The sequence below is a fragment of the Toxotes jaculatrix genome, chromosome 21 (genome assembly GCF_017976425.1).
Source record: "Toxotes jaculatrix isolate fToxJac2 chromosome 21, fToxJac2.pri, whole genome shotgun sequence".
Classification (NCBI taxonomy): Eukaryota; Metazoa; Chordata; class Actinopteri; family Toxotidae; genus Toxotes; species Toxotes jaculatrix.
Window position 1 is genome coordinate 15,135,278 of NC_054414.1, and position 27,979 is coordinate 15,163,256.

At 42.5% G+C, this 27,979-nt stretch overlaps 2 protein-coding genes across 2 annotated transcripts in view; both read left to right on the plus strand.

The window, feature by feature from the left end:
- The window catches only part of nrxn1a (neurexin 1a), a 52,344-nt gene extending 37,626 nt beyond the window's left edge, over positions 1–14,718 (plus strand). Inside the window, exons 16-24 of the mRNA XM_041066968.1 lie at positions 160–350; positions 780–953; positions 2,220–2,339; positions 3,228–3,409; positions 4,468–4,639; positions 5,608–5,697; positions 6,790–7,100; positions 12,475–12,553; positions 13,286–14,718. Coding sequence (XP_040922902.1) covers positions 160–350; positions 780–953; positions 2,220–2,339; positions 3,228–3,409; positions 4,468–4,639; positions 5,608–5,697; positions 6,790–7,100; positions 12,475–12,553; positions 13,286–13,587 — 1,621 coding nt within the window. The 3' untranslated portion in view covers positions 13,588–14,718. The remainder of the gene's footprint in view (positions 1–159; positions 351–779; positions 954–2,219; positions 2,340–3,227; positions 3,410–4,467; positions 4,640–5,607; positions 5,698–6,789; positions 7,101–12,474; positions 12,554–13,285) is intronic.
- Positions 14,719–18,670: 3,952 nt separating this feature from the next.
- On the plus strand, positions 18,671–27,979 carry fshr (follicle stimulating hormone receptor). Its single transcript, XM_041066965.1, has 14 exons — positions 18,671–18,870; positions 20,740–20,811; positions 21,470–21,544; positions 21,780–21,854; positions 21,955–22,029; positions 23,011–23,085; positions 23,551–23,631; positions 24,109–24,177; positions 24,286–24,360; positions 25,339–25,524; positions 25,770–25,990; positions 26,276–26,457; positions 26,575–26,766; positions 27,470–27,979. Exons 1-14 carry the CDS (start codon positions 18,671–18,673, stop codon positions 27,977–27,979), a joined length of 2,088 nt encoding a protein of 695 aa, XP_040922899.1.

Below are 27,979 nucleotides of genomic sequence, written 5' to 3' on the forward strand. Positions count from 1 at the left end.
TGCACAGGTCAAGCAGCTCTTTTTCTCACCCTATTCTACAAGACAGATTATATTGCTCTGAAGTTTATGATCCTGTGTTGTTGTTCATCATGAATACGATTAATGTGCCTTTTCTCTTCTCGCTTGTTTAACCACCTTTCCTTGTTCAATCTTCACTAGATACCTACATTACATCTCTGACCTGGGCAATGGGGCTCACTTGATCAAGGGCAACTCTAACAGTCCTCTCAATGACAACCACTGGCACAACGTGCACATATCCCGAGACACTAACAATCTCCACACGGTCAAGATTGACACCAAAGTCACCACACAGACCACCCTGGGTGCCAAGAACCTCGACCTAAAGGGTATGCACAAAAATACAAGCAGTGACACTTCAATGCGTTTGGTTCGTTGCGCAGACAGAAAACGAATGGGCAACAATTTACACAATCGATTAATCATTTGTAATTTATCAAGCAAAAATGCCAAATGTTCACTGGTTCCAGCTTTAAAAATGAGAACATTTGTGGCTTTTCTCTGTTTATATTTGTGGTTTTGAGCTGTGCATTAGACAAAAGAACCAATTCGAAGATAATGGGCTCATTGAACTTGTGATAGATATTTTTTAACCCTTTATAAACAAAATTGTTAATCGAAAACAATTGATTAATTAATCCATCAGTAAAGAAAATACTTCCTTTTGTTGTATTCATCTTACTGAGACAGTGACAGAAAGTCATAAGGCATTGTGTTCAGTTAATGACGCTGCCATTCATTATGTTGCTCCTCGACAGGTGACCTGTACATTGGGGGCGTCTCCAAAGAGATGTACAGAGACCTGCCTAAGCTGGTCCACTCCCGTGAGGGTTTCCAGGGTTGCCTAGCAACAGTTGATCTAAATGGCCGGCTCCCTGACCTTTTGGCGGATGCCTTGGCAACCGTGGGACAAGTGGAGAGAGGCTGTGAAGGTGAGATGCAAACATACAGAAAACACCCCAGTAGATCTGTCCAGGTCCCATGTCCTTACTGCTTTTTCTTTCAGTTTTCATTTATCTCATGCTCTCTGTTATTAGGATAACCCACTAACCCAGCTCTTGGTCTTATAGAAGTAAATTTTTCTCTCTTTCTTCTCATCTCCTCCTCGGTCTCTCTGCACATTGTGGTTTCTCTCTCTGTTCCACTCTTTCAGCAGTTCACAGGCATCTGTGTGCATTGACTAACCATCTAACTTAATTTGCTTGTTTGCTTTTTTGTTTGGCTGACAAAAGTTACATTGATGAAAGCTGACTTGCAAGGTATATCGCTTTGTGTGAGCATGTGAGACACGTGTGTCAGGGTCGGAAATATGTGTGTGAGTGTGTGTGTGTGTGTGTGTGCGCGCGTGCGTGTGTGTTAGCGTGTGTGTGTGTGTACGTGTGCGTGCTGAAACTACCCAGTGGTGTCCAGTGTTGTGTGGATCCCAGTGATCCAGAGTCAAAGGTCAGAGGTGACCTGTCCTCTCCTAGCCACCATAGTGACTTCATCACAGTAGTAACATCACCACCGCTTGACTTGAGTTGACCACAGCTCCACCACCCAGCAGCATGCTCTCTAACCCCTCCTACTGACTCCCAACCCAAACTTCAATACTCTGTTTGTGAATCATTTCACACCCTTTCCTCCATGCCTCGTGTTAGAAGTGCAACGAAGGAGAACTAAGTTTAGAGCTTTGACATTCTCGTCTTGTGTGGTTTTAGCACGAGGCAGGGAGAGAACAGTGACAGACTGCAGAGAAAGAGTATTGAGACGAAGGCTTTTAAACATAACTCTGCCCTCTTATGTTTAACTCTTCCTCCTGTCCTTGCCCCACTCATCTAGCGTCACCACCTGCATGCTGTCAACATTTGGCTTTTTCCATCTAGTAACACAGATTCCAGTTTAGTTTCAGTTCAGTTTATATGGATAATCTAGAATCTTCTGTAAAGGTAAAGCTAAAGAATGGGAGCCTATCCACATTATCCTAGTCTCACAGTGACTTTCTACTAATACTACTAATCAAAATGCCATTGCAACACAACAGTCTACCCAGCCATTTCAAACTATAAATGTTTCAAGGAAATATGGTCTAAAAATAACCTTACAGTACTGACCTACTATCGCGAACATACTGGGCTCCATACAAAATCAAAAAAGTGTGTCTGTTTATCTTCGCCTAACTTGTGCACCCTCCAACCCCACCATGTCTCTCACTGCAGGTCCCAGCACTACCTGTCAGGAAGACTCCTGCTCGAATCAGGGCGTTTGTTTGCAGCAGTGGGAGGGCTTCACCTGTGACTGCAGCATGACTTCGTATGCTGGGCCACTGTGCAATGACGGTGAGTTTTTGCTTTTCATTTTCTGTCTCATACCAGTGTGGATTACAAATCATTTGATGAATGAAAGCGTGGGATGGGCCTTTCCAATTTTACAATTTCCTATTTAAACCCCAAAAATTCAAGTCTATTGTAATAGTATATGTGACCCCTACATACCAGTAGATATGAGTTTGGGGATGTAGATCATAGAGTGTCAGGTTTAAACATTAAATTATAGATGCTATGTTCACAATAAACTTTATCCCAGTTTCCTCTGTCAAACCTTTAGCCGTCACCCATAATGTCTCTTAACTGTAGAAAACGTACCCAATCAAATTTGGTTTCAGTCAGGTTTCATAACTGAAGTATTTTTGTGTGCATTTTGTCAGAACCACCACGTGAGGGCACTCTCAACTGTTGATTCTGAAGCGGCACAAAAATACTACAGTACCTGTTCAGTGTCTAGTTTGGCTGCACTATTCTGGCCTCACTCTCTCTGTAATATTTAATAATTCAGTCTTCTAGCTTTAGACTCTAAATTACCCTCAGCAGCCTCACAAGCAAGATACATGATGGTTTTGTAGTCACCCGATGAGTCAAACAATTGTGTGAGTTATTTGTATGAGTCAGTTGCTACAGTCAGCCTCCTGCAGTAATGTTGAGAAGTACTTTGGGAAACACAGATAGTTTCTTTTCAGTCTGTAGGAGGAACAAGCAGAATGTGATAGGCCAGTCAACTGGGACTGGGAGTTTTTATTGTTATTTTCTAATATGCCCTTTTGTCTATGAAACATTTAGAAAAAAAACTGGCAGAGGTACCATCTGCAGTATGGAACCTCTGAGGACTGATAGCACTGTTTATGCCACATAGACGTGCTTGCTATTAAATTTTTTATCTGTGTGGACCAGCTGGGACCACTTATATCTTTGGGCGTGATGGAGGCATGGTGGTTTACACGTGGCCCCCTAATGAACGTCCTAGCACCAGGGCAGACCGGCTCGCCCTTGGGTTCAGCACCCAACAGAAACATGCCATTCTGCTCAGGGTGGACAGCGCATCTGGCCTGGGAGACTACCTTCAGCTGCAGATAGTAAGTACACACGCCCATATACAGAAGGCCAAAGAAAATGTGATTTTTCATACTTGTTATTAAAGTTATTTTTACATATTGTTCATCCTTGAGGGATTCATCTCTGCAGCACAAATACTGACCGAATATGCTTCATTTATTCTTTAATATAATTAGGAGGTCTCTTGAGCTACACTGGGTCTGTCCCCATAGCCACTCTTGTGTTTAGGGGGTTGTGCTTGTTCATGTGCCACAATTTATAAAGCAACTGTGTCCCACGTATGAAAAATGCCAAAAGCCAGTACAGTGAACCCACACTCAGTGCTTACTCATCCTGATACCACTTCAGAGTGAGCAATATTTCACAATTCACAACAGACTACTGGGCAACACAAGTTCAGTGGTTGCTGGTGCTTGAAGTTTGTGACATACTGAATTCAGTGTGAGCATCGTGATACACATTCAAACACTATACAATTGTGGCAGAATTGTATTTATGGTTATCTCTCAAAATTCTATTTTTCTGGATGAGACAAAATAATACTGTATTATCTGTCATTAAAATATAAAATTAAATCTAATTTCCTTTTATGAAACATTAGACAAATATATTCCTGAAACCAAACCATGCTACATCTCACACCCCATCAGTGGTTTTAAGGTGTGGACTGACACTACTTAAACAAAAGCTGCATCTTTTACTGCTTCAAGGTGAAGTTGTTAAGCAGCATAAGTTGTAGCTAACGAGCCAAACTTTTTTTTTTTTTTAAATTGTACCAGCTCGTTCTCATCTGAAGCCGCCCCCAGCTGCATTTCTGAAACATTATGGCACTGTTTTGTTTCCCTTACAGCTGCTGGTGGAGGAATGCCAATTGGGCATATGAAATAAACCCCACACATGTTGGTTTCGGAGCACAAAGTAGTTAACACAAAAGCACAGTGTATATGAAAGCATACAATGTCAAGCATATAGCAAAATGAAGTGAGAGCAGAAAACATGAAAGAAATTAAATCCTTGCCTTTTTAAAACAATTGCTTTCCTCGTTAAGCATTTTCGTGTCTGTCCTCCTCCTCCACAGGACAAGGGCAACATTAGAGTAGTGTTTAATGTTGGCACTGATGACATCAACATCGAGGAGAGCTCCAAGTTTGTCAACGATGGGAAGTACCACATAATTCGGTTCACCCGCAGCGGAGGCAATGCAACCCTCCAACTGGATGACCTACCTGTCATAGAGCGCTATCCCTCAGGTAGGCCCTGCCTCTCCCCTCCCACATAAGCCCAAACCACCAACCCACTAAATCACTGCCTGTCCTGGGGCAGAGCTAACTACACCTTAGTCCAAATCAACCCACCTACTGATTGATGAACTACATCAGTGTTCCTATCAATGTTTATATTCAAACACTGAGGTTGAGAAATATAATTGCAGCTTTGTTTTATGTTATTGTGTTTGAAATGAAATATGTGTGATCTGATATGAAACATGACTTTTTAAACCATAAAATGGGATAGTTATTACAATAGCTTGTATACTAGCCAGCTATGTTATGTTAGGCCTGTTAAATAGTGTTAAAGGTAATTTATGAAAATATTCAATTCAGGTCTCAGTTGTTTTTCTCATCATAAAAGAAAATAATAACGGTGCATTTTGGACAAACAATAATTTAAAAACATGTCATATTTTGAGTTAAATGTTTAACTAGAGAGAAAAAAATAAGAAAAAGAAAAAAGTGTATTTTGTTGAGCATAGTCTTTGTTTTTATATTTGTTGGTTTTTATATTCAAAGTGGTAATCTTAGGTAGTACTCTTTAACACAATGAGGTCCAGGCTTCAGGTAGCACATAGCTAAAATGCTAAATGCTAGTTGTTGTGAGGTGTGTGTGAGGGTTCTTCCTGTATGTAACTCTAAACTCAGTCAGTGATATAGACAGTATGTGGCAGCTGTAACATTATTTCCCTGTGCTCTTGCAGATGTTAACCCCTGAAATGTCTCTTTAAATTAAACCCAATGAACAGAGAGTAAGAGTCCGCTCACTGGAAACATAGTGAATTCAGCTCCTCTTCTCTTAGCACATCAAGCTTACCTTAACACACTGACATGCCAACAATGAGCAGACCATTACTTTCTTTTCATTGCTGTTCTTTTTGTATCCAGCTCCTGTACCACGTTTGGATGTGCGTAATTACTACTGTGTTTTCATCTCTAAATTAAAGGCAACATTGATAACGAGCGCCTGGCCATCGCCAGACAGCGAATCCCCTATCGGCTCGGTCGAGTAGTTGACGATTGGCTACTCGACAAAGGTAAAAACCCTGATTAAAATTCCTTAAAACTTTGAGCTTAAAAAATACAATTTGAAGACAGTTGAATATACTATATTGTGCACCATCAACTAACATCTAAAAATCTAAATCCATAACTAAGTATTTAAAAGTTGGGCAGCTGTAGTGTGTAATACTGTGTAAACTGTAGTGCCTGTGAACGTATCTTGTTAGTGTGTATCTGATAATATCAGGTTAAAGGGACGATGGAGAGATTTAAATGTGAATAAATCAGAAAATAGAAAAGAAGTACTGATAAAAGATGCTTTATTAAGACTGGTAAATAATTTTGTTTATTATCAAATTGTAAACAATAAAGCATTTACTAAAGATTATATGTTGAAAAACAATTTTGTAATCAAATTAAAGTACATGCAAAGTATTGTGACATGTAAGAATTATGTAAATTTGAAATGAATAATAGAGCAATGCTTTTTGAAAAAATGTAAAAGTTTTCCTCCTAAACTTCTGCAGAGCTCCTTAAATTAGCCTCTAGTCCCTTTAACAGTGAGCAGTGCTAGAGCTTATAACCTGTGCATGCTTCATAGGGCTGTTACAACAGTTCTCTAGATCTCTGTCTCTCTGTCTGCCTGTCTGTTGCTCCTTCAAATACAATGTCGTGCCGTACAGCCATCACCATAGCAACCATCTGTCAGCCCTGTCTACTCGGGGCCCTCTGACTCCTCTCATCTGCTGCCTCTTCCTCCTCCTTCTGTTCTTTGCCTCTTCATCCTCCTCCTCGACTTCTCAGTCTCCTCCCCCCCCCCCCCCCCCTCCCAATCTCCTTCTTCTCCCTCTTCTTCTCTGTTTTCTGTTCTGACTCTTATCTCTCTCAGTCTCAGCTCTCTCCACGGTTCTCCACGGCTTCGATTTGCTCTGCCATGCTTAATCTATCCCATCCTCTTACCATGACTTGGGGGCGGTGGATTGTGTAACACTTAAACTCTTGTGTGTGTATGTATGCACGTATGTGACCACTGGTATGTATGTGTGTGTGGCTGTATTTGCGTGTGTCTGTCCACCTTTCCTCCTGGTGTGCCTGTGTGTCTTTGGGGCGTGTGTGTGTGTGTGTAGGCCGCCAGCTGACCATCTTCAACAGCCAGACGACGGTGCGTGTTGGTGGAGGAGAGCGGGGTGCGGGCATGTTCCAGGGCCAGCTTTCTGGCCTCTACTACAATGGCCTCCGCATCCTCAACATGGCCGCCGAGGGGCACCCGCACATCAGAGTGGAGGGCAGTGCGCGACTGGTCGGCGACATGCCGTCCTCCTCCATCACCCCGCAGTCCAGTGCTGCAGCTGGAGGCAACCGCTCTGACTCCGCCCCCTCCATAAGTGACATCACAACCACCACGGCCACCAATCGGAAGCAGGGCGCCACACAGCAGGTCAGAGCACAATTGTTCTGTGGCAGCTTGTGCACGGAAAACGAATTCAATCCCTGCTGTGTGTGGTGTAATGTAATTCCTCAGACTTGTATGTCCAGTCACCCCACTGTCATCCTTTGGTGAGACAATGGGAAATTAAAAAGTGTTAATTTGCTTTGATAAGTTTCTTTTCGAGCTCAGTAAGAGGATTATCAAGCTCACAGCCCACTAATCACGGACTACAGGATGGCAAGATACTGCACGTCAGGGGGAGTGGGATTGTTTTAAACTCCACTCAAGGCAAAGCGAGTTTATTTATGTCATACATTTCATGCACAGAGGCAACTGAAAGTGCGTTTTAGTTTTAATTAGTAGCAAAAATTGCGGATGACATGCACCAGAGGTCACCAGCCAAACTTGAACAGTGGACATTGTGATTACATAGTAAACATCTTAGACCCCAAGGCCACCAGGTGTTTTTAACCTAAGTTTAGAGGTAGTCAGAGTCGAAGAAAGTCTGATATCACCTGGAGGTTCGTTCCACCTCAGCTTACGGTATGTGTGCTGTAAACCACTTATCTGAGCTGTAGATTACTGTAACAAGATAAATGAGTGTCTTATCTGCCAGCAAAACAATCAAATATCATAAGAAAACATACAGCTGTAAAACACACTTTACTTTTGCTGAGACTATGCAGTGTAATGTCATTTATGTCTAAATTACATGCCAATCAAATGCCCTGCAGTGACTGCAGCATCCGTGGTTCAATTACTGACCGATCAACATTTACCTGTCTCTCTCTACTGCCCGTCAAGTTTAAGAACGAAAAAAAGAAATAGAGCCGAAAACATTTCATCAGTAGAAGGCTGACATACGCGTTGTTCAAATTTTCTGCTACAGCACTTTCACATGAATGGATTAGATGGCAAACTAAGTGGTCCCTGCCCATTAAATTATAGGAGGAGAAATGTTTGTGTTAATGGAGGCTGTAATAGCTTTTCCCATAATATGTGTCTAGTAAACTGATGCAAATGGGACTCTACAATAGAAACAAATAACTGTTATTGAGGAATATTTAAAGTGGATGCAACTGCAGAGTCGATGGTAATGTCAGAGGATACATTATCAGCAGGTACACCACAGACTCTTTTGTTCTATTGTTCAGATCACTACTGAGATGCTGTCAGGCTCTTTGTGGGCGTCTGTGTGTACTGCAGTTCTTCTTCTGTGTTATAAAACTGTGTGCCTGTCTGCCTGCCGCACTGAAAAAGGTTTTTTTTTTTTTTTTTTTCGCAGTGATACAAGTTGCCATGGAGATAGTGGGCCCCACTACCCATTGCTTGCTATCTCTCTCCCATCCAGACTCCCATAGAGAATAGCTCCTCTGTGTATAAACCGCCAGCTGTTTCAGACATAAATAATAGAACGCGGAGAGCTGTGAGCTAAGCCTCAGGCATCAATAATGGATATGAGAGCTGGATGGATAGCACTGCAGAGTGACAGCGTTGTCACAGAGGCGTGTTTTTACACCTCACCTCTCAATTTCTCCCTGTTCATGTGTGTGTGCTTTTGGACGAACCGTCCCTGCTCTCATGATATGCTGATGTCAGAGCTAAATCTGGAATGCAGAGTTGTGCACTGGAGTCAATATCACTGTATGAGAACTAGGTCAGACCCGCTATATGCTCAACATACCGCAGTATGTGTGTGTTTGCTCGTCGGCGTGAGCCGAATCGCTCCTGCTGGCCCCCAAACTCTGTGTGTTTGCGTGTTTGTCTTGTTTAAGAAGAATCTACAGCTTCTCCATTGAGGCTGCCTAGTGTTGCCTAGCAACCAACCTGGCCTTAACCAGTGCACACATACAATGTGGAGATGAACACAGAATGCACACACACAGACACACACACACACGCAGCACTCAGGTGGATTGAGAACATTAGGCTTGAATTGCAGTACATTGCATCAGAGGAGGGGCGCTGAGAGATGTCTTCCAAAGGTGCTACGGGTCCAAACAATTTATCGATTTCACGCACACGCCCCAAGTTTGTGTGTGTTTTGAAGTGGATCTGCCTAAGTCGCCCCATGGGTTTGCTCCTACCATCAGTACTTTGTGCAGTAAGAATGTGTTATGTGTCTCCTCCTGGAGTTCACAGTTTATTGATTGTGTGTGTGTGTGTGTGTGTGTGTGTGTGCACGTTGAAAGGTGGATTGGATTAATAATGCATGACAGCTGAGCACCAGTAAGGAGAAGTAAGGGAGAGATTGTGTGAGTGTGTGTGAGTGTTTATGCTAGAGGCTGCTCTGAGTCACTGAGCTTGAGATTGGGTTTGATGTTAGGTGCCTTGTTTGTGTGTGTTTGTGTTCATGTGTATGTGCATACCTGTGTTTGATGGGAAGACTGATAGAAGAAACCTGAGGCTCAGAGCAGCTCGCGATTTGCTATCGGGAATCAGCTGACCCAGACACTTCCACAAGCCCTCTGAACATCTATCTCTCATTCACTCCCATCCTCCCTCCGTGTCTATTTTTTCCTTGCTATCTTCTTTACTCTCTCCATATCTTTGACATCCTTTTCTCCGTCTTGTCTTTCTTCCCTCTTTCTATCCATCTTCTGGAGATACTTTCTCCCTCCTGCTCTGCTCACTTTTTGCTTTTCCTCTCCTCTTCGTTGCTCTCTCTCCCTCCATATCTTTCCATATTTACCCATCACTCGCCCGCCCCCCCCACCTCCTTCTCTGCCTCCCTCCCTCCCTCTCCCTCTCCCTCTCTCTCTCTCTCTGTGGTTGAGCTCCAGTGATAGGCTGTTAATGCAGGCAGTGTATGAGTCTATCTCACCATCTGCAGTAGTGGAGCTAGCTTCTATCCTCTCTCGTCAGGATCTCTTCATCAGCCTGCCAACTTCAGCCTGATTTGGTGTACGCTCGTGTGTCTGTGTAGATGTGTCTATGTAGAACTAGACCAATGGAGCATGTTTGGCTATTATAGAGCTTGTGTGTGCACATGTGTGTGTGATTTCCAGTTGTGAAAGTAACAGACAAGCTGTTGAATCTTCTGCAAGCAAGAGTGTGTGAGGACAGAGTGCAGCTACTATGTGTGAACTAGGCAGTCAGGGAGGCATGGACGGCCGTTGGCACTGTTCGGCTGCTCAGGTAGAGATTTTGCTCTTTCAGCATGCTGATATCCATCTCTTCATGCTCTCTCTCTCTCTCTTCCTTTCTCGTCCCTCTTTTATCTCTTTTTCCCCTCCTGTCATTGTGCATCTGTGTCCATCATTATGTCAGCATGCTCTACTGATAGACTACGGAACAATGGGGACAAAGAGGGAGGGACAAAAGGAGGGTGAGATGGAGGAGCGGAGGTTTCTTGGATATACATCACATCTTCTAAAAACTTCTGTGGCTTATTGATGTCGTTTAAGTTGTGTTTAGCATGCCTCAAGTTTTCCTCATGCTTACTGCCTCCCATGTGATAGGTGGATCAATAGTCCAATTGACACCTTCGCGTTTGAATGGGGTGGTCAGCTGATGAGGTGATGTCACAGATCAGAGGAGGGATCTTGTTAAATTTACTCGCCTGGATTTGTTTTAGAGTAAATCAGTATTCAAAACAGGTGCCTGTGGAGGGCACATAGGTGTCTTTGGATCACTAATCAGGCTTGGTGGCTCGACATTGATCTGTGACAGATGTCAGGGGTGATGTGTTTCCTACTGACTGATTGGTTCTTGTGCTATTTGGATCCTGGCAAAGGCACAGTGGTTTATTGACTGGCTAGATTCCAGAGGCTAAGCTCACCCTAGCAGCATTTGACAGCCCAGTGGGCAGAACTGATTGGAAAGGCAGTGGAGGAAAGAGAGAGTCAAGCATCAATAACCTAATATATGTTTCAGGCCAAACTAAACCACAGTCGACTTGTCAGAACCAAAACCACACCGTACAAGGCCAGCACAGGCTTTTTTTCAGATGAATAAACTAAATGGTTGCTTCTCTGACCTTATGTAATCTGTGTCCTTACCAAGACAACAAGGCAAAGAAATAGATAAAGCGAGGACAGAGAAGCAGCGTAATGAATTTCTGTTTGAAATACTGTCTGTAGGTTTCAGCTAAGACATCATCGACCATTTAGTACTTTGATTTGGTTCAGATTCTGTTCCGGTCTGATTGTAATCTGCCTCTAGAGCGCTTCTCTTTTATAGCTCTGCCACTCGCTCTCCTCTCCTTTATTCTGTGGGTTACTAACATCTACTGCAATGCATCACAATCCAATTTTAATTTAGTGCTGGCACTGAGCGCCCAGTGTGGTTAAAACACAAACACACACATACACACGCTCATATCTCTCATGCCGAAGCGTCAAGGCGGGCGATGTTTAACAGTAGTTCATGAATATGCGAAGCACATTAGCACAGTGTTAAGTAAAGACCGCAGCACTTTGAAGTCCTCCTCCTCTTATCTCTTCTTCTTTTCGCTCTTTTTCTCCAATTGATACCTCCAATATTTCCTTATCCATCCATCTTTCACTCCCTCCTTCCCTCCCTCTTTCTCCCCCTCTCCTAATAACTGGCTGGAATGGCAAATCAATGTACAGGTCCCCACTGTGGGTGCACATCACCCCCCCCACCCCCACCTTTTTTTTTTTTTTTTATTCCCCATCATTTTTAACAGCCTGAACTTAGAGTTGCCATGGCAACAAGAGGAGCAGGGATGAAGAGGAAAAGGGGGCCTTTTCCATGGAGAGGGAGCGAGACACGGAGACAGAGCACTTTTTGAGATATTGAGGTGGTTGATGTAGGTTAGAGGTTCAGTATAAGTGGGTTGTTGACATGGCGCATATGGAGAGGTGTTAAATAAAGGAGATTTAAATGAACCGTCAAGTGCTTTGCTGGAATATTTAATGAAAACTGGTTCTATCCTTTTTTTTTCTTTTTTAGCTTTGCACTATTTTTTATCCAATGCATATTAACACTTGCCAACATCAGATGGAGCGAACAAAACGGAGGAAAACAGGGAGGTGTGGAAGATAGAAAGGCCAGAGGAGAAAAAAGAGGGGGAGGGTCAAGAGAGTAGGAGATGATAACTGACTGTCCCCTTGTGGTTTTAAACAGGATTCAATATTTCTCTCCTCCCTCTTCATTTCTTCTTCTCTGCTAAGTACTCTAGCTTTGGCCGTCTGCCATTGCTGGGGGCCGTAACAGGCGAAAGTGTTTGTGGCAAACTGGAAAATGAGTGGGCGATGGTTTGGTGCTGTGCGCTCACACATGTAGAAAATAAACAGAAGGGGTGTGGAGCACAGGCTGTTTTGTTTTTTTTCCTCTGAAATGTTGTGGATAAATGTTTGAGTCTTTGTATGTGTGTGTGTTAATGTTCCCAAATTTTCCGGATCCCCTCTCTCCTTAGTCGGCAGACGACCTGCTGGTGGCATCGGCTGAGTGTCCCAGTGATGATGAGGACATTGATCCCTGTGACCCCAGTTCAGGTGAGAACCGCCCACAAATACACACATCACACTGCCTTTGTTAGTTTTTTTCTCCATGTATTCTCCACACCCACTGTCGCTGAGTTTTGTTTTTTTTTCCTACCGCTTTGTCACTCGTTACAATGAATTTTTCATTTCCACTTAGGTTTCTGCCTCCGGGCATTCTCCAACACTCTCCATCCTCTCCCCAGTCTTTGTCTCCATCCTTTCCTTTCATCTCCTCACTTCGCCATCCCTTGTTATTTGTCTTTTATTTTTATATAATTCTCTTTCGCATCATTTTTTCCCTCTCTTTTCCTTTCCTTTCCTTCTTTTTCCTTTGCCTCATCTCTATGCAGCACAAAGAATTCATATGCAAATTTTTTTTTTTGACAGCAAACATTCAATATGGGGTTATATATGACCACACCACAGCCTTCATTGCCTGTGTATGTCATAAAGTGTCAAATGTGGGTAATAAAAATTGATATAATGTCCACCTGTGCTCTGGCCGTCCTCTCAACATGGTGTAATGTAATCTGTTTACACATTATGCGATAATATGGAAACATCTTTGGCTCTAAGCCTGCGCCTTTGCTTTCCAGCATGTAGCATTATGCAAAATGCATGTCAATTCATCATGATGATGCATTATATCTTCCCTCCACTTACTCCCTTGATATGTAATTCAAATTAATAATGTATGCCATAAACTGTGATGTAACATCACATACCTCCCCTCTCCCCTTACAGCCCGTCCTCCCCTGCCGGAGGTGAAGGTGTTCCCGGGTCCGTCTGAGGTGGTGCGGGAGAGCAGCAGCACCACGGGCATGGTGGTGGGCATCGTGGCGGCGGCCGCCCTCTGCATTCTCATCCTCCTTTATGCCATGTACAAGTACCGCAACCGTGACGAAGGCTCCTATCACGTGGACGAGAGCCGCAACTACATCAGCAACTCAGCCACGCAGCCCAACGGCAGCACCAAGGACAAGTCGCTGGGCATCGCCAAAATCTCCAAGAACAAGAAGAACAAAGATAAGGAGTACTACGTCTGAGGCGGAACACGTCCAACACACAGACATATACGCATACACCTTTATATATAATGGTATATGTACATAAATAGATATATTCTCAAAAAAAAAAAAAAAATACACACATGCACACCGACATAGACATGCTGATGTTAATGTTTACTCTCCAGTAATCACACCTGCACACATGCTGGCAAGCACAGACATATACACATTCAAGCACAAACATACACTAACATTTAAGCACAGACACACACACACACACAGACTGGCCCAAGGGCATGGACCCTTATTGTACAGTATTTACCAATGAGCAGAGCCTCTGAGAGAGGCTTGTTTTATGAACATAAACACCATTCCAAATGATTTAGAAAGCACCAGTTCAACTCCCAATTAAGAACCATTTCGGGGCCAGCCAGATAAAAAGACCAATCACTCCCCTGCCACAGTAGGACCTCTCCAGTTGGACTCAGAGAGGCCAAGGAAGATTTTAAGTGAAGCAAATGGCAGACTGAGTGTGTTGGGCGAGAGGCAGAGTACAAGAACAAAGATGATGTAAAAGCACCAAGACAAGCACTAAGTGTCTCTTCCAAGCTTCTTGGCCTTCCTCCCTGTTAGCAGACGGGACTCACTGAAGCACAGAGGATGCTGAAGAAACAAGCACACCAACGGTCCAAGTCTAATCCCAAGCAACAGGACAGGAAATCAGGGTGTAGCCATAGGCGCAGTGAATTACGAGTGAATAGGCAGAGGCAGGGCTGGTGCCGTTAATAAAACGGATGGGCTGTGGTTGTTACGCTGCAGAACTGATGTTTTATGGTGGCCTGTAAATCACGAAGGTGGAATCAGCGGAAAACTGAGAGATATTTTCCTGGACAGGATACTTGAGACTTCAGATGCTACCTACAGACACCAGTCGGTGTCACACACACACACACACATACAACACACGTGCACACACACTAAAATATTAACAATTTACACATGCAAACATAACACGTACCTGCAATGCTAAAGACCCACCATATCTTCATAACTGACTCTCAAGACTATACAAGAAGACAATGGTGAAAATGACAAAGACCTTTATGATAATTGTTATGGCAATGATAAAGATGAAAATGAAGAACATTTGGGCAGTATAGACTCTTTGGGGAAGGGAGGGGGGGGTCTTATTGCACGTGAATTATCTTACTCCGTGTGATTTATACCGCGTTGAAACTCCAGAGGTTACAATGTGACGCACCACCATCATAGACTTACCACCTTCGCTTGAAGTATTTCTAAATACGCACTTCAAAAGGTTTTCAGTGTGTGGGATTCAACGATGATTTAATCTCTAAATCAATTCTCAGTTCAAATCCTCATTGACAAAAAAGTGTGACCATCTCGAGTGTGCTGCATGCCTGAGTCTCTGAGCTGTGCTGTGGAGTGGTGGTGTGTCCCACTAAGTCCAGAGGTGGTAGGTTTGTTTGTGGGGGGGTAGGAGGAGGAGGGTGTTGCGGGTTGCAATGTAACTCCAGTGCAACACCTGGATGTGTGCGCCCACCACAGGCCATGTCCTGTTTTCTAGCCTGTCTTATAGGCCACGCCCACTATACCTGCTCTAACCAACCACGTTTTATAGCAAAAACCAGCCGAGGAAAAGAATCAAAAACAGAACAAAGTAAATGTTATCCATGTGTTGCTAATAGATAGAAAATCCAGTTCATGATGCCATTGGCTATATGACAGCTTGAGTTGCTTTGATTTCATTGGCTCTCCCTTTTCTCTCTTACTCTTTGCGTCCTTTTGTCTTCATGCTATCGGTTGACTGATTTATCAATACTCGTGACGTGATCAATACAGGACAGACAGATGGGTTTCCGATGGGCTACAGAATAATTATCTGTTTATAGACTTTTGCGGTGTCTGAGCCTGCTGCAGCTCAAGAATTGTAGCCCCATGATATATCAATACAAACAGTGCCATGTCATGAACAAGCCCCTCCAGTTCTTCCAAGCAATGTAACCAACCAGTCAGATGCATGCAAAACGGACAAGGGCGGGAAAGGACATGAAAAGGACTGTGTGTGAGATTTCAAAGTATAATGTCAAAATTAACATATTCCCTTATTCTCTCCATCCTTAACTGGCCTTTTTGACCTCATTTTCCTCCCTTCTCTTGCTTTCCCCTTGTTTAGTATGTTTCCCTATCTGCCCCTCCAGTTCCTCCATGTCTGTCGCTTTCTTTTTCCCTCTATCTCTGTTGTGTTGCCATCTGAAACAAAGGAGGTGTCTCAACCAAGGGGATTCTACATCTAGGTGTTCATTAACCATGTTTATTTTCTATATGTACAATTTTTCTACAGTATTTACTTTTATTTTTATTGTTACGGTTCTTTGATGAACATAAAGTGGAAATTTATTATGAAAAATAGTTTTGAAGATTAATGAGTAAATAAAATATTACCCAAGTGATCCTGGAGTGCGTTCGTGTGTTGGTTTTTACTCCCATCTGCCTGCAGACAGCAGAACTGTGTCTGAATCACATCTCCCTCAGCCACGAGCGCACATCAGTGTCTAATTAAGACAAACTAATAGCAACCTACAGTGTGTTAGGAAGCAGGTCTTGGAGGAGTAGTTCAACGCTTTGGGAAATACTTTTATTCACTTTCAGGTGGAGCGTTAGATGAAAAGATCAATTACATTTTAATGTGGCTTACCTTAGCATAAAGACTAGAACCAAAGCTCACTATTAGCATCTTGTAGAATGTAGCAAATTGGTGTTTTTACACTTATTATAATACACTTAATTCGCCAAAAGTAATATGAGTATTACTGATCTTCTTATCCAACTCTCCATCAGAAAGCAAAGAAATATATTTCCCAAAATGTTGAAATATTCCTTTAACTATGCACTTCTAAAAAGCTATCTACAAGTTGCAGATTCCTGCACAGTCCTCATATTCTTTTTCACCTATTGCTAAGAAAAGCAGCAACTTTTCTTACGAGTCCCACTCCATCTATCTGGGACAGCAGATGCACATAAATACCCCCTCGCACATACTGAGCGGGGCTTTTTGAAGTACGACTCTGCAGTGAACGGTACAAGTCTCTGCAGAGTTGTTGTTTGCTGGATGAAAGATCCCTGAGACTGCAGAGTTGAGATTGTGTCCTCAGGTGAGGGGAGCTACAAGGACCTGATATTTCAGCAAACACCTCCCAAGTCTCATTATCTTGTTCTCTCACTCTTTCTGTGACTTTCTTTTTGTCATTTACTGAACAGTCTGTGCTCAACAAAAGATTTGTGTTAGCTGTAGCAATCCGCCTCTGTGCTGCCCTTGACCACGGCCAGCTAGCACAGAGATAAAGACACAGTCCTGCTGTATTTGTGAGGTGAATAGGAAACAAGAAGAGGAGAAACCAAAGGAAAAGCCACATTGTTAAAGGTTGCACAAGATCAACAAGCAGAATCAGTCTGAGCCATTATTTAGCTTCGCTAAAATGGAGTGCATCCATTTAGGCATGTTAGTTACATCTCTGTTTGATAGTCAAAACAACCGCTGTGGAAAAGGTATATTGACTTTTTTCAAATTTGGCTTGTTGAGCGAGGAGAGTGTCTGTGGTTGGCGTTCTCCAGAGTCAAAAGCTGCTCAGTATTTTCATCCATGCCTCCCCTGCACAGGTGCAGAACAATCAGCCACAGATTAATCCACAAATTCACATCATCTATCAGTGCACGCACACACACACACACACACAGATCCCATGGATCTTCTTCCTCCTCATGCCTTCATCTCCACTCCTTTGTGCACCTGCATTTGTCTTACTCTATCCTTCTGACTTACTCACTCTCTCTTGCCTTGTGTGTGAGCAAAACTGTGGGAGAGTGTATGGGCGTGTGTGCGTGTGTGCATGCGTGCGTGCGTGCATGGGTGCATGCGTGTGTGTGTGTGTGTGTGTGTGTGTGTGTGTGTGTGTGTGTGTGTGTGTGTGTGTGTGTGTGTGTGTGTGTGTGTGTGTGTGTGTGTGTGTGTGTGTGTGTGTGGTCATGTCAGGAGCTCAAGGCTGAATTTTTCTTCCTGCTAAGGAATAAATCACAAAGATTTCCATGTAGATCCCACAGCACACATACACGCACACATTCAACTTTTTATCAATACAAGAGACAACAGTATGTGTGGAGGGGAGAAGCTGAAGATACATAAAGAAAATGTCAAATCAAATAAAATTGTCTCATAAATGTGTGTGGGCACGTGAATGCAAAGTGTCCTTGCAAGCTGTCCTGTTGACGTACGGAAAGAGGAGTAGAAAGAAATATTATGTCCAATGCAATCATTTTCATGCTGAAATGCAGTATCAAAATTTTTTTTCTTCAGTCAGATTATAGAAAACCCAGGTTAAAAAAGGGCCTTGTCCATTGAGGTTAAGTGATTTTTCTTCTCTATGTTTTTTTTTTTCCTTTAAATTGAACATTTTTCTCGTTAAGAATGATCTTAGGTGAGAACTCATGAGTCTTGTTGTTGGCTGTAAAATCTGTTTCGAAGAAGAGGTAAATAAGTTCACAGAGGAGGGTCTTCACTGAGCTCCAGTAGCGCTCTGCACGATTTTCAGAGACTGAAGTGAGATTGCTTGTTTGTGTGACTTGATTTGAAATGCGAGAAATAAAAAGTGGACACAGATTTTTGGACAGACTTGAGCTTGTAATTAGTAAAATCAGCCAAAAAAAATCTTTATCACAACATCCTGCTGTGGTGATTTTTACACACACAGACACACACACACAGACACACACAGCCCACCAGAGACCTCCTACATCCTCATACACACACAAAGCTTTTCACACGCCCCCACCACTCACCACTGCATGGCAGAAAGCACCAAAGCATCTCACACTTCTCTCTTCGACTTGGCGGTGAACCACGAGTGGAGTGGATAGACGGACAAACTTTCATATCAAATGGGGAGTGTGGGCTTTGATGGAAGGCCTGCATGCGTGTAAACACCTCGTGGGAAAAAAAAGAGAGACATCAAAACAGAGACCAACTCAGAGTGAGAAGAAAAACAAGGAGATCTGAAAAGTGAAAACCTAACACACAACAATCTGGACTCAGACCGCAAAGATGATGACGATGATGATGAGTCTGATAATGTTAATGATAGTGGTGACAAACACGACAACAGCCTCAGCACCAGACTCTGAGATGGACATTAAACCTGGAGTTGAGACCAGCTTGGCCAAACGAACCCTGCGCTCCTGCTACCAGCTGAGATTCGGGGTCACAGAGGTTCCCTCTAACATTTCCAGCAACACCCAGTTCCTGTGAGTACACACAACACTCAAGTTAATGCATGCACATTGTCTCCAGCAGTGATCAAGTCAAATTATTTTGTGGTGTTACAGTCAGTGATAAACTCTTGTTTTTGCTCCTGTTTGGCATCTGTATGGAAACAGAACAGGATGAGCTTTAATGGAGCTCTGCGTACCATTCTTCATAACGGCAACACAACGCCAGTTCTTCTACTCTTTTTTAGGCTGATTTGTCCTGCGACCTGCTGTGGTTTTCTCTTTTTCTGTATTACTCGTTTTTTTATTTTGTTTTATTTTTTCATGTCCAGGACCATTGGGGGCATTAAAGGTTGACTCCAGCAATTTAGAAGTTTACTTCCATAAAGTTATGGGACTTGTAAGCAACAGATGCAAAAAAGAACAGTTGAAACTGAAACAAAAACTGCCAAGATATTGTGATTTTTTCAGCCCCTTGTATGGGCCATAAGCTCAAAAAACACCATATCCTATATTTCCCATAATGCAACGTAATAGGATCTTTTGTTGGACCCTCCATGCCTGGTAAATACCCACATGCTTTAAAGCCACAGAATCCATCATACAGCGTTTTTTACAGTCTGACTGCTTCTCCTTTTCCGTGTAAAATCAGTGTGGTGTCTCTCTACTCAACTACAAAAAGTGAAATACGTCAATATTACAGAGATAATGTCCCAAAATATTATCTGTCGTCACCACAGTACGCCAAGACAGATTCAGGGGGTATGCAATGTTTACAATTCAGAATCCCATCTTGTGAGCTTGCATTGTCATTTAGACTTTCATCTCTAATCCTTGCTCATCTCCTTTTGGCTGGATTTTGCACTGAACTTGCCAAAGTTGGCTTATTAAACAAACACTCAGGGAACTCAGACACTCCCTGTGTCACCACAGCTTTCCACAGTTCATGGCTACCAAGGAGCTACATGTTAAAGACGCTGTGTGGAGTTGTTGGGGTTTTTTTTACACCGTAAATATGAAACTGCCACCAGCAGCTGGCTAACTTGTTTTAGGACAAAGACTAGAAACGAGGAAACAGCTATCCCAGCTCTTTTAAGAGAAATGTAATGTTGTTTCTTCTTTTAAAAGCTACAAAGTGATGTTGATCGAAGGTGGTGCAGGTGGTTTAGGTGTTTGTGACACAGAGCTGAATGAGGGAAATGAGGATGACTGCCACTTGGAGTAAACACTGATCTGTTGTTTTGGCCGTTGAAATATTTTGAAGGAATCTCAAGGCCAGAAGGAGGCGGGGGTTTGACAGTAGGGGTCAGTGTTAAGATTAGGATCGCCCGAAGCTTTTGCACAAACATGCACCTAGACATATACAAGACCAGGGTGCAGATATACATAATCTTACTCACAAAAACATACAAACAAATGCAGCTGACACACATACACGCACACAGAGTAGGACAAACTTTGTAACAGGAGTAGCGACTATTCCCAAAAGACATGTGAACTCCCAGGCGGCGATGTGTGTGTTCTCATTTGTTCTGCTGTGCTCGAAGGTCAAGGCTCAGGAACAGTGGGGATATTTACAAGTATGCAGCAATGGCTGGCCATTTCAGATGCAAACTACAACAACCAGATGCAAAATAAGTTTGGGGTCTTGTGTAGACATTCTGTTCTCAAAACAGTTTGCTTCTTGCATGAAAAGAAAATCCCCAACATGAGTGAGCAAAGGGTCATGGCCTTGTTGACGTCCTTCATTAATCAGTGAAAATACAAAGCTGAAAATGTGGGAAATGATCAAAGCACCCACATCCCTGACACACAACAACACAACAACGGTGACTTCAGTGATTACTTCCCTGTGATCAGTGCATTGCTGAGAGCTGATGTGAGTGGTTGTTTCTGCATCAACAGGGAAGTTAAGCAGACGCAGATCAGAGAGATTTCCCAGGGCGCCCTCACCAGCCTGCAGCACCTCAGGAAACTGTAAGTGTGTGTGTGTCTCTCACTAATGTTTATTCTTTGATGTGGAACATAATGAACCAAGGAGGTCAAAACAATCAAGATATGGATCATCCAGACAGATGGGAATGAGGAAGGGGTGTTTGGTATCTATGGCCAGGTCTCACCGGCAGATTTCTCTTTACACGTTTAGTGTCATGCCTTTAAATTTTTGAAATTAATGGAAGACAAGAAAGCACAACTTCTCAGTTTTAGTGATTTGTTGTGTTTGTGTAGTTTCCTATATATTTGTACCTTGGGAGCTGCATTTCCCATGTGTATTTGCATGAAAAGGCACGGGTGTGCACTGTTTGATTTGTTGTGAGCTTTGAATATTCCCTTATGTCTGGTGACCCAAAAAGCTTGGCTTTATTTTTTAATACTTGCGTTGACATGTTCAGCGCCTTTTTTTCTCCATATTCCCGTCTTTGACCTTCTTGCACGTTAGCCTTGTGATGTGAAAGCTGCTGTGATCTTTTCAAAAGTACTGATGCAAGATCAATAAGATGACACACGTCTCCTGTTTTGTTTGCGACTAAAGCTTCAGTGAAACTGACAACTGTATCACCATTTATATCCTTTACTTTTCTCCTCTCTTCACCCAACCCTGCATTCATGTTCTCTCCACTACCTACAACCTTAGCACCATAACAGAGAACGAAATGCTGCAGAGTATTGGTGCATCTGCCTTTGCCAACCTCCCTCGGCTCACTGACATGTGAGTATAAAAACTTTTGCATGTGACGTATTTTATCCAGCGTGCTTGTGTGTTGTAGTCTCTGTTTTGGAACAAGAAGAGCTGCACATTCTGAGAAAGCTCATCACCCAAACAGTTGAGGAGCAGGCTTGGCAGTGAGGTGGAGACAAAATATGTCAAAGAAGGAGTGTGTGTGAATGAAGACCTGATGGCTGCATGGTTTTTAAGATGTGTCATGTTGCTGTGTTTCCCTCAGCTTCATCTCTGAAAACGTTGCTTTGGAGACAATTGGAGCTTTTGCTTTCTCCAATCTCCCTGAGCTCACTGAGATGTAAGTATCACTGACAGGATAATGTGCAGCGGCGAAACCCTGCAACTGTAAGACCAGTCACTTGAATGAATGGGTACATGACTGTTTGTGTTTCCTTCAGAACCATAACAAAGTCAAAACACCTGAGCTACATCCATCCAGATGCATTCGGGAACATCATGAAACTACAGTATCTGTGAGTACTCAGAGTGCTAAGAGCACAGTAAAGAGGAACATGTACTTCTTCAACTTGTGCTTTTCAAACTGATTGTGAGTCCAAAATGGGTCATGGGTGACAGGCCTACTTCTGACGGGCCCCCACATGACCACAGACATCATTTTTTAATTAGCTTGGGTCCTTTGGAAGAGAAATCAAGTGTCACTCTTCATCCCAATAATGTTTTTTTCCTACAGTATGAGTTTTACCATTTCAAACATTTTAATATGTTTGTTAAAATTACTAAATTTTATTGTTTATATCTTTTTAAACAGTGTCAAGGCAGCTGTTTATAAGGGACAGTACAATGCAAAAATCTCTCACTTACATTATTCTGTTATTGTTATGATTACTATTACTACTGTTATTATAAAGTGGTTTATGGTGAAAAGTAATTACATTTCTTAATGGGCACAAAAACATTGAATTACATCTGAAATGTTTTTTGATTTTATTTGATTAAATGCTCAAAATGCACTCCCAAAAAACTTTCCTTGAAAAAAAAGAAGAAAAAAAAAGTTAAAAGTCATTGCATCTTGGACGTTAAATACAAGAGGATTATCTTTAAAAACCTGAAATGAAGCCATTCAAGAAAACACCTACTACATACCCTTAGAGTACTAAAAAAGGTTTTCAGGTTGTTTAATAGCCAAAAACCCTGCTTTCCAAAAAAACATTTTTTTTTACTGGCAGTAAGGCTGCATGAGGCTGAACTTGTTTTTTTCAGACAGTTGTCTGGAACAGGGAGCTCTTTAAATGTCTAATTTATCTCTCTGGCACTTGAAGCTTCTCTCTGAATTGTTTTGGAATCTCTTCACGTGTTAAATTTTTTGCCTCAGTTATTACAGCGAATGGTACATTGTCCGATCTTATCGCCGTAACTCACTGCACAAAGTGTCTGTTGTTCAGAGGTCGGTGTGTGAATGTAGTAACAATTGCCGTTTCATCTGCACATCACAGGACCATCTCCAACACCGGGCTGAGAGTTTTTCCAGACTTCACCAAGATCCATTCCGCGGCCCACAACTTTCTGTTGTGAGTCTCAGCACAATATACAAATGAGCTACAAATGTTCAGACACACACCCACGCACCACTATTCCCACAGGCACCTGAATGTATAGGCTATTGCAAGCACACAGAATTAAATATACCCTGAAGGAATCACACCGCTGAACATATAAAACTGCAGTTAAAACCTACGCACTGAGTAGTCCTTACAAAACAGAATATTAGGGATGCAAACCATCTGTTCCTGCTCTTCAGCCTATAAAAAATCCATCTTCAAACTGTCTCCCATCTGACATCTACCAGCTTCTAAAGGATCTGGATTTGGTTGGCGTTGTCGCATTTATGTCTAATATTTTGCACCTTAAGTGAATGTGTATATATACAGACATATATATTATATGTTGTTTTTCTCTTTGAAAGCACCCTCCTTCTATTCACTTCTTGGTATTTGCTTTTTCTAATGTGTGTTTTTGATCTCTGTATTGCTTAGTGACCTACAGGAGAACAGTCACATACTGAGAGTCCCCTCCAATGCCTTCAGAGGCCTCTGCACTCAAACTATTGAGGAGATGTAAGGGATTCATCATTTTTTTAGAAACACACCACCCTCACTCAGCTCTGAGTGGGCATTACATACGCAGTGATGAATGTTCCCTGAAATGCTCTCTGCCCTCTTTACTGAGCTCTGAAATTTTCCTACGTCTCCTTTTTCTGCACATTTCTAACACTCCACTTAATGCTACATGTCACTTCTTTAATTTGACATTAACAATTTTGATGTCCTTGGTGTTTACGTCTTATTTTTTACTTCTACTCCAGACTCTTGAAAAGCAGAAAAGGAAGATAGAGAAAAAGAAATCTTACATAATAAATACAATTTATTTAGTGTGTTTGACTAAAATCCTGTGTATTCATGCAGCTTTAGTCACTGAGAACAAAAGAGCTGCACACACTAAAATTAGCTGTGATAGTTCAAATAAGTTTACTGTTGGAAATGTTCTGTGTTGGAGCCACATGACTGCAATTTGGCTTCTTTTTCTGATGACAGACGGCTCACCAGAAATGGCATCAAGGAGGTGGCAAGTGACGCCTTCAACGGCACAAAGATGCGCAGATTGTGAGTCACAGGGAGAGACACAATTACAAACAGAAGATTTCCAAAAAAAAAAAAGAAAAAGTCAGCTCACATGTTTAATTTCTCTCCCTATTTGTCCCTCTCTTTTAGGTTCCTAAGAGGCAACCAGCAGCTTACTAACGTCAGTCCCAATGCCTTTGTGGGTTCCAGTGAGTTGGTGGTACTGTAAGCATGACATCCAACAGTAACTCATGCCGACATGATTCACCCTCATTATCATCACTTATTGAACTCAGAATGTAGGAGAAAACAAGAAACAAGGTGACATGTGTGGAGAGACTAAAAAAAAAAAAAAAGCTTAGAAACATGCCAGATTCAAGGTAAAAATAAACTGAGAGCAGATTAATTTTAACCGGAGAGACCTGTTTATTCCCCAAACAAGGAGACACCTACTTCCATTGAAGTAGCAATCAGAAAAAAATATGTTTTTCTTTTGGGCTGTCGGTGCTGTGATGGTGTTTTTTTTTTTTTTTACTCCACATCCCAGCAATCGCTTGGCAATCAAACTGTAGCTCCTTCCATGGATTTTCCCTCCAGGAAATTTGAGTTTCAAGGTTTTTATCTTAGAAAAACTAAGTAAACTAACTAAAATTTTTGCTGGCATTAATATTTATTTATCACTTCTTAAACCCTCTGGAGTCCTTCTTTAATCCAGTGAATGCAATGAGCATGTTTTACTTGCAGTAATATAACTTTATTTATACATTATGTGGAGGCTGAGAAAACCAGTTGAATATGTTGATGTGGGGGTTTTAAACAGTATCTTATTTATGTCTGACCCTAAAACTAACTGAAAATCTTTCTTAAAACTTTAAATTAGAAACATTTTCAGTGATTTACAGGCACATATAGAAACGACTTGGAATGAAGTAATTCAGCATGTATCTGTGTGTATGAATGGTGATGTATACTGGGTTTCTGGCAGATTTATACTTAAAAAAAAGGACGGGTTAAAAGATGCTACACAAAGAGTCAACCTGGACTCCCCGGAGATAAACCAGCAGCTTTTATGAACTGATCATATATCAAATCCCTATTATATAAAGTATATCAAAGAAGAAAATGGCCTGGATTCTGAAACTCAAACCACAGCTTCGCTTACTCCTCTGCTGAATCCTCACTTGTTTGTGTTTGTTCCTGCAGAGACATCTCTCACACAGCCCTCAGCTCCCTGCCGAACTCCATCCCCAGTGGGCTCCAGAGGCTGATCGCAGAGTCTGTCTTCCACCTGAAAGAACTTCCTCCTCTGCAGCTCTTCGCCAAACTGCACCAGGCAAACCTGACATACCCGTCACACTGCTGCGCCTTCCAGAACATTCACAGGAACAGGTACACGTGGTCAAGAGGTTTCTAAACACAGAACACAGGTTTTTGAACATTTTGGGAAACGTTCAGTTTCTTTCTTGCTGAGTGGAGTGATACCACTCTCATGTCTGTACAGTAAATGTGTTTCTAGAGTTAGCAACATTATATCTATACCACTGACTAATGGAAGAATGTGTTTAAAAAAAGAAAAATGAAAAAACCTCCTAGCTTTTGTTAACATGTACTTTGTGCATGTTGGCATGTATTAGATCAAGATGGAACTCCCTGTGCTCCCACCCCAAGGCTCCGGATAATCTTCATTTCTACAGAGACTACTGCTCCAACTCCACCTCCATCACCTGCAGCCCAATGCCAGATGATTTTAACCCCTGTGAGGACATCATGTCCTCCGTCCCCTTGCGGGTCCTCATCTGGATCATCTCTATCCTCGCACTGCTGGGGAATGCAGTAGTGCTCCTTGTACTCTTAGGTACTGAACATGAAAATCATCTCTAAGGTAGAATTCGACATTTCTGTGTGGAGTTTACATATTATATTTTAGTCCTCTCAGTAAAATATGTACCTTAGATCTACCTGCTCAGGTCAGATGCAGGTACAGCTTTCAGAGGTGTAAAGTAACTAAGTATAACTAAACACACTTAGTATATTACTGTGCTTTCTTTTGTATTTGAGGTAATTGCACTCTGCTGGCATATTTCCATGTTATGCTACTTTGTCGTTTTTCTCACCTTTCTGTTTCCGCTCGTGTTGTCAGGCAGCCGCTCCAAACTGACTGTTCCTCGTTTCCTCATGTGCCACTTGGCCTTTGCTGACCTCTGCATGGGCATCTACCTGGCAGTCATAGCAACCGTAGACATTCTCACTCGAGGCCGATACTACAACCATGCCATAGACTGGCAGATGGGCCTGGGCTGCAGTGCTGCAGGCTTCTTCACGGTGTGTACACATTCATGTGTACACACAGTCTTTGGCATACATGTCATAGCCCTATATCAGTGATAACACCTATATATTTACAGGTTGAATAGAAAAATATGTGTGTGTGTTTTGCAGGTGTTTGCCAGTGAGTTGTCAGTGTTCACATTAACAGCGATCACCCTGGAACGCTGGCACACCATCACACATGCTCTGCGGCTCGACCGTAAGCTCCGCCTGAGACACGCATGCATCGTCATGACAGCAGGTTGGATCTTCTCATCTCTGGCTGCTTTGCTGCCCACGGTGGGGGTCAGCAGCTACAGCAAGGTAGCTGCATAGACCTCACATTCTCCATTCAACACCTTTGTGCTTCTCAGGTCCATGTAATTGGGATTGTAAAATGATGCATGAACTCATTCTCTCTAAAATGACTTAGAATATGCTTTTCAATATACATAAATATACATGCTATTTGCAAAACAACAAATAATGTAATGTTCTGTGTGCCTGAGATGATGTTCAACAGATATAGGGCTGCAAATAACAGTTTTCTACATTGGCAATCAATCTGCCATTTATTTCTGAATTAATCAATTAACTATTTGGTCCACACCAGAAAAGGAAAAAATAGTCCTCACAATTTCCTTCAAAATTCACAAAGAATCTGTGAAGATCCCAAATATAATGCATTTCTGAAATGGAGTTCCATAAATAGAGCTACAACTGCACCTATCTAGCCTGTATTTCCAAAGAATGTTATCTAACTGAAAGTTTCAGTTTTTTGAAATATGTAGTATTGCTAAAGTCGGATTGGTAGAAACTGATTTTTCAGGGTGTTACTCAAGGACAGGTTTTGTGCTTGTTTTCTCATTTTTATTGCATATTGGCCTTTATTTAATAGAGTAGGCCTCTGTTTATATAATCTACTGGTCCATAAACCTTCAGTGAGGCTTTTATCCCGGGTTATGTTGTGGAAACTAATTACATTCAAGGCCCCTGATCCCATGTCTTGTACTTGTTTATGGTGCAGGTGAGTATCTGCCTGCCCATGGACGTGGAGTCTCTGGTGTCTCAGGTCTATGTTGTGTCTCTCCTCCTCCTCAACATCCTGGCCTTCTTCTGTGTGTGTGGCTGTTACCTCAGCATCTACCTGACCGTCCGCAACCCCTCGTCAGCGCCGGCCCACGCCGACACCCGGGTGGCCCAACGTATGGCTGTGCTCATCTTCACTGACTTCCTCTGCATGGCACCCATCTCCTTCTTTGCCATCTCAGCCGCCCTAAAGCACCCTCTCATCACCGTCTCAGAATCCAAGTTCCTGCTGGTCCTCTTCTACCCGATCAACTCATGCTCCAACCCCTTCCTGTACGCCTTCTTCACCCGCACCTTCAGACGGGACTTCTTTCTTCTTGCAGCTCGGTTTGGCCTGTTTAAGACCCGGGCGCAGATTTACCGGACAGAGAGTTCGTCCTGTCAGCAGCCGGCGTGGACCTCTCCAAAGAGCAGCCACGTGATGCTGACTCCTTGGCCAATGCGTTGA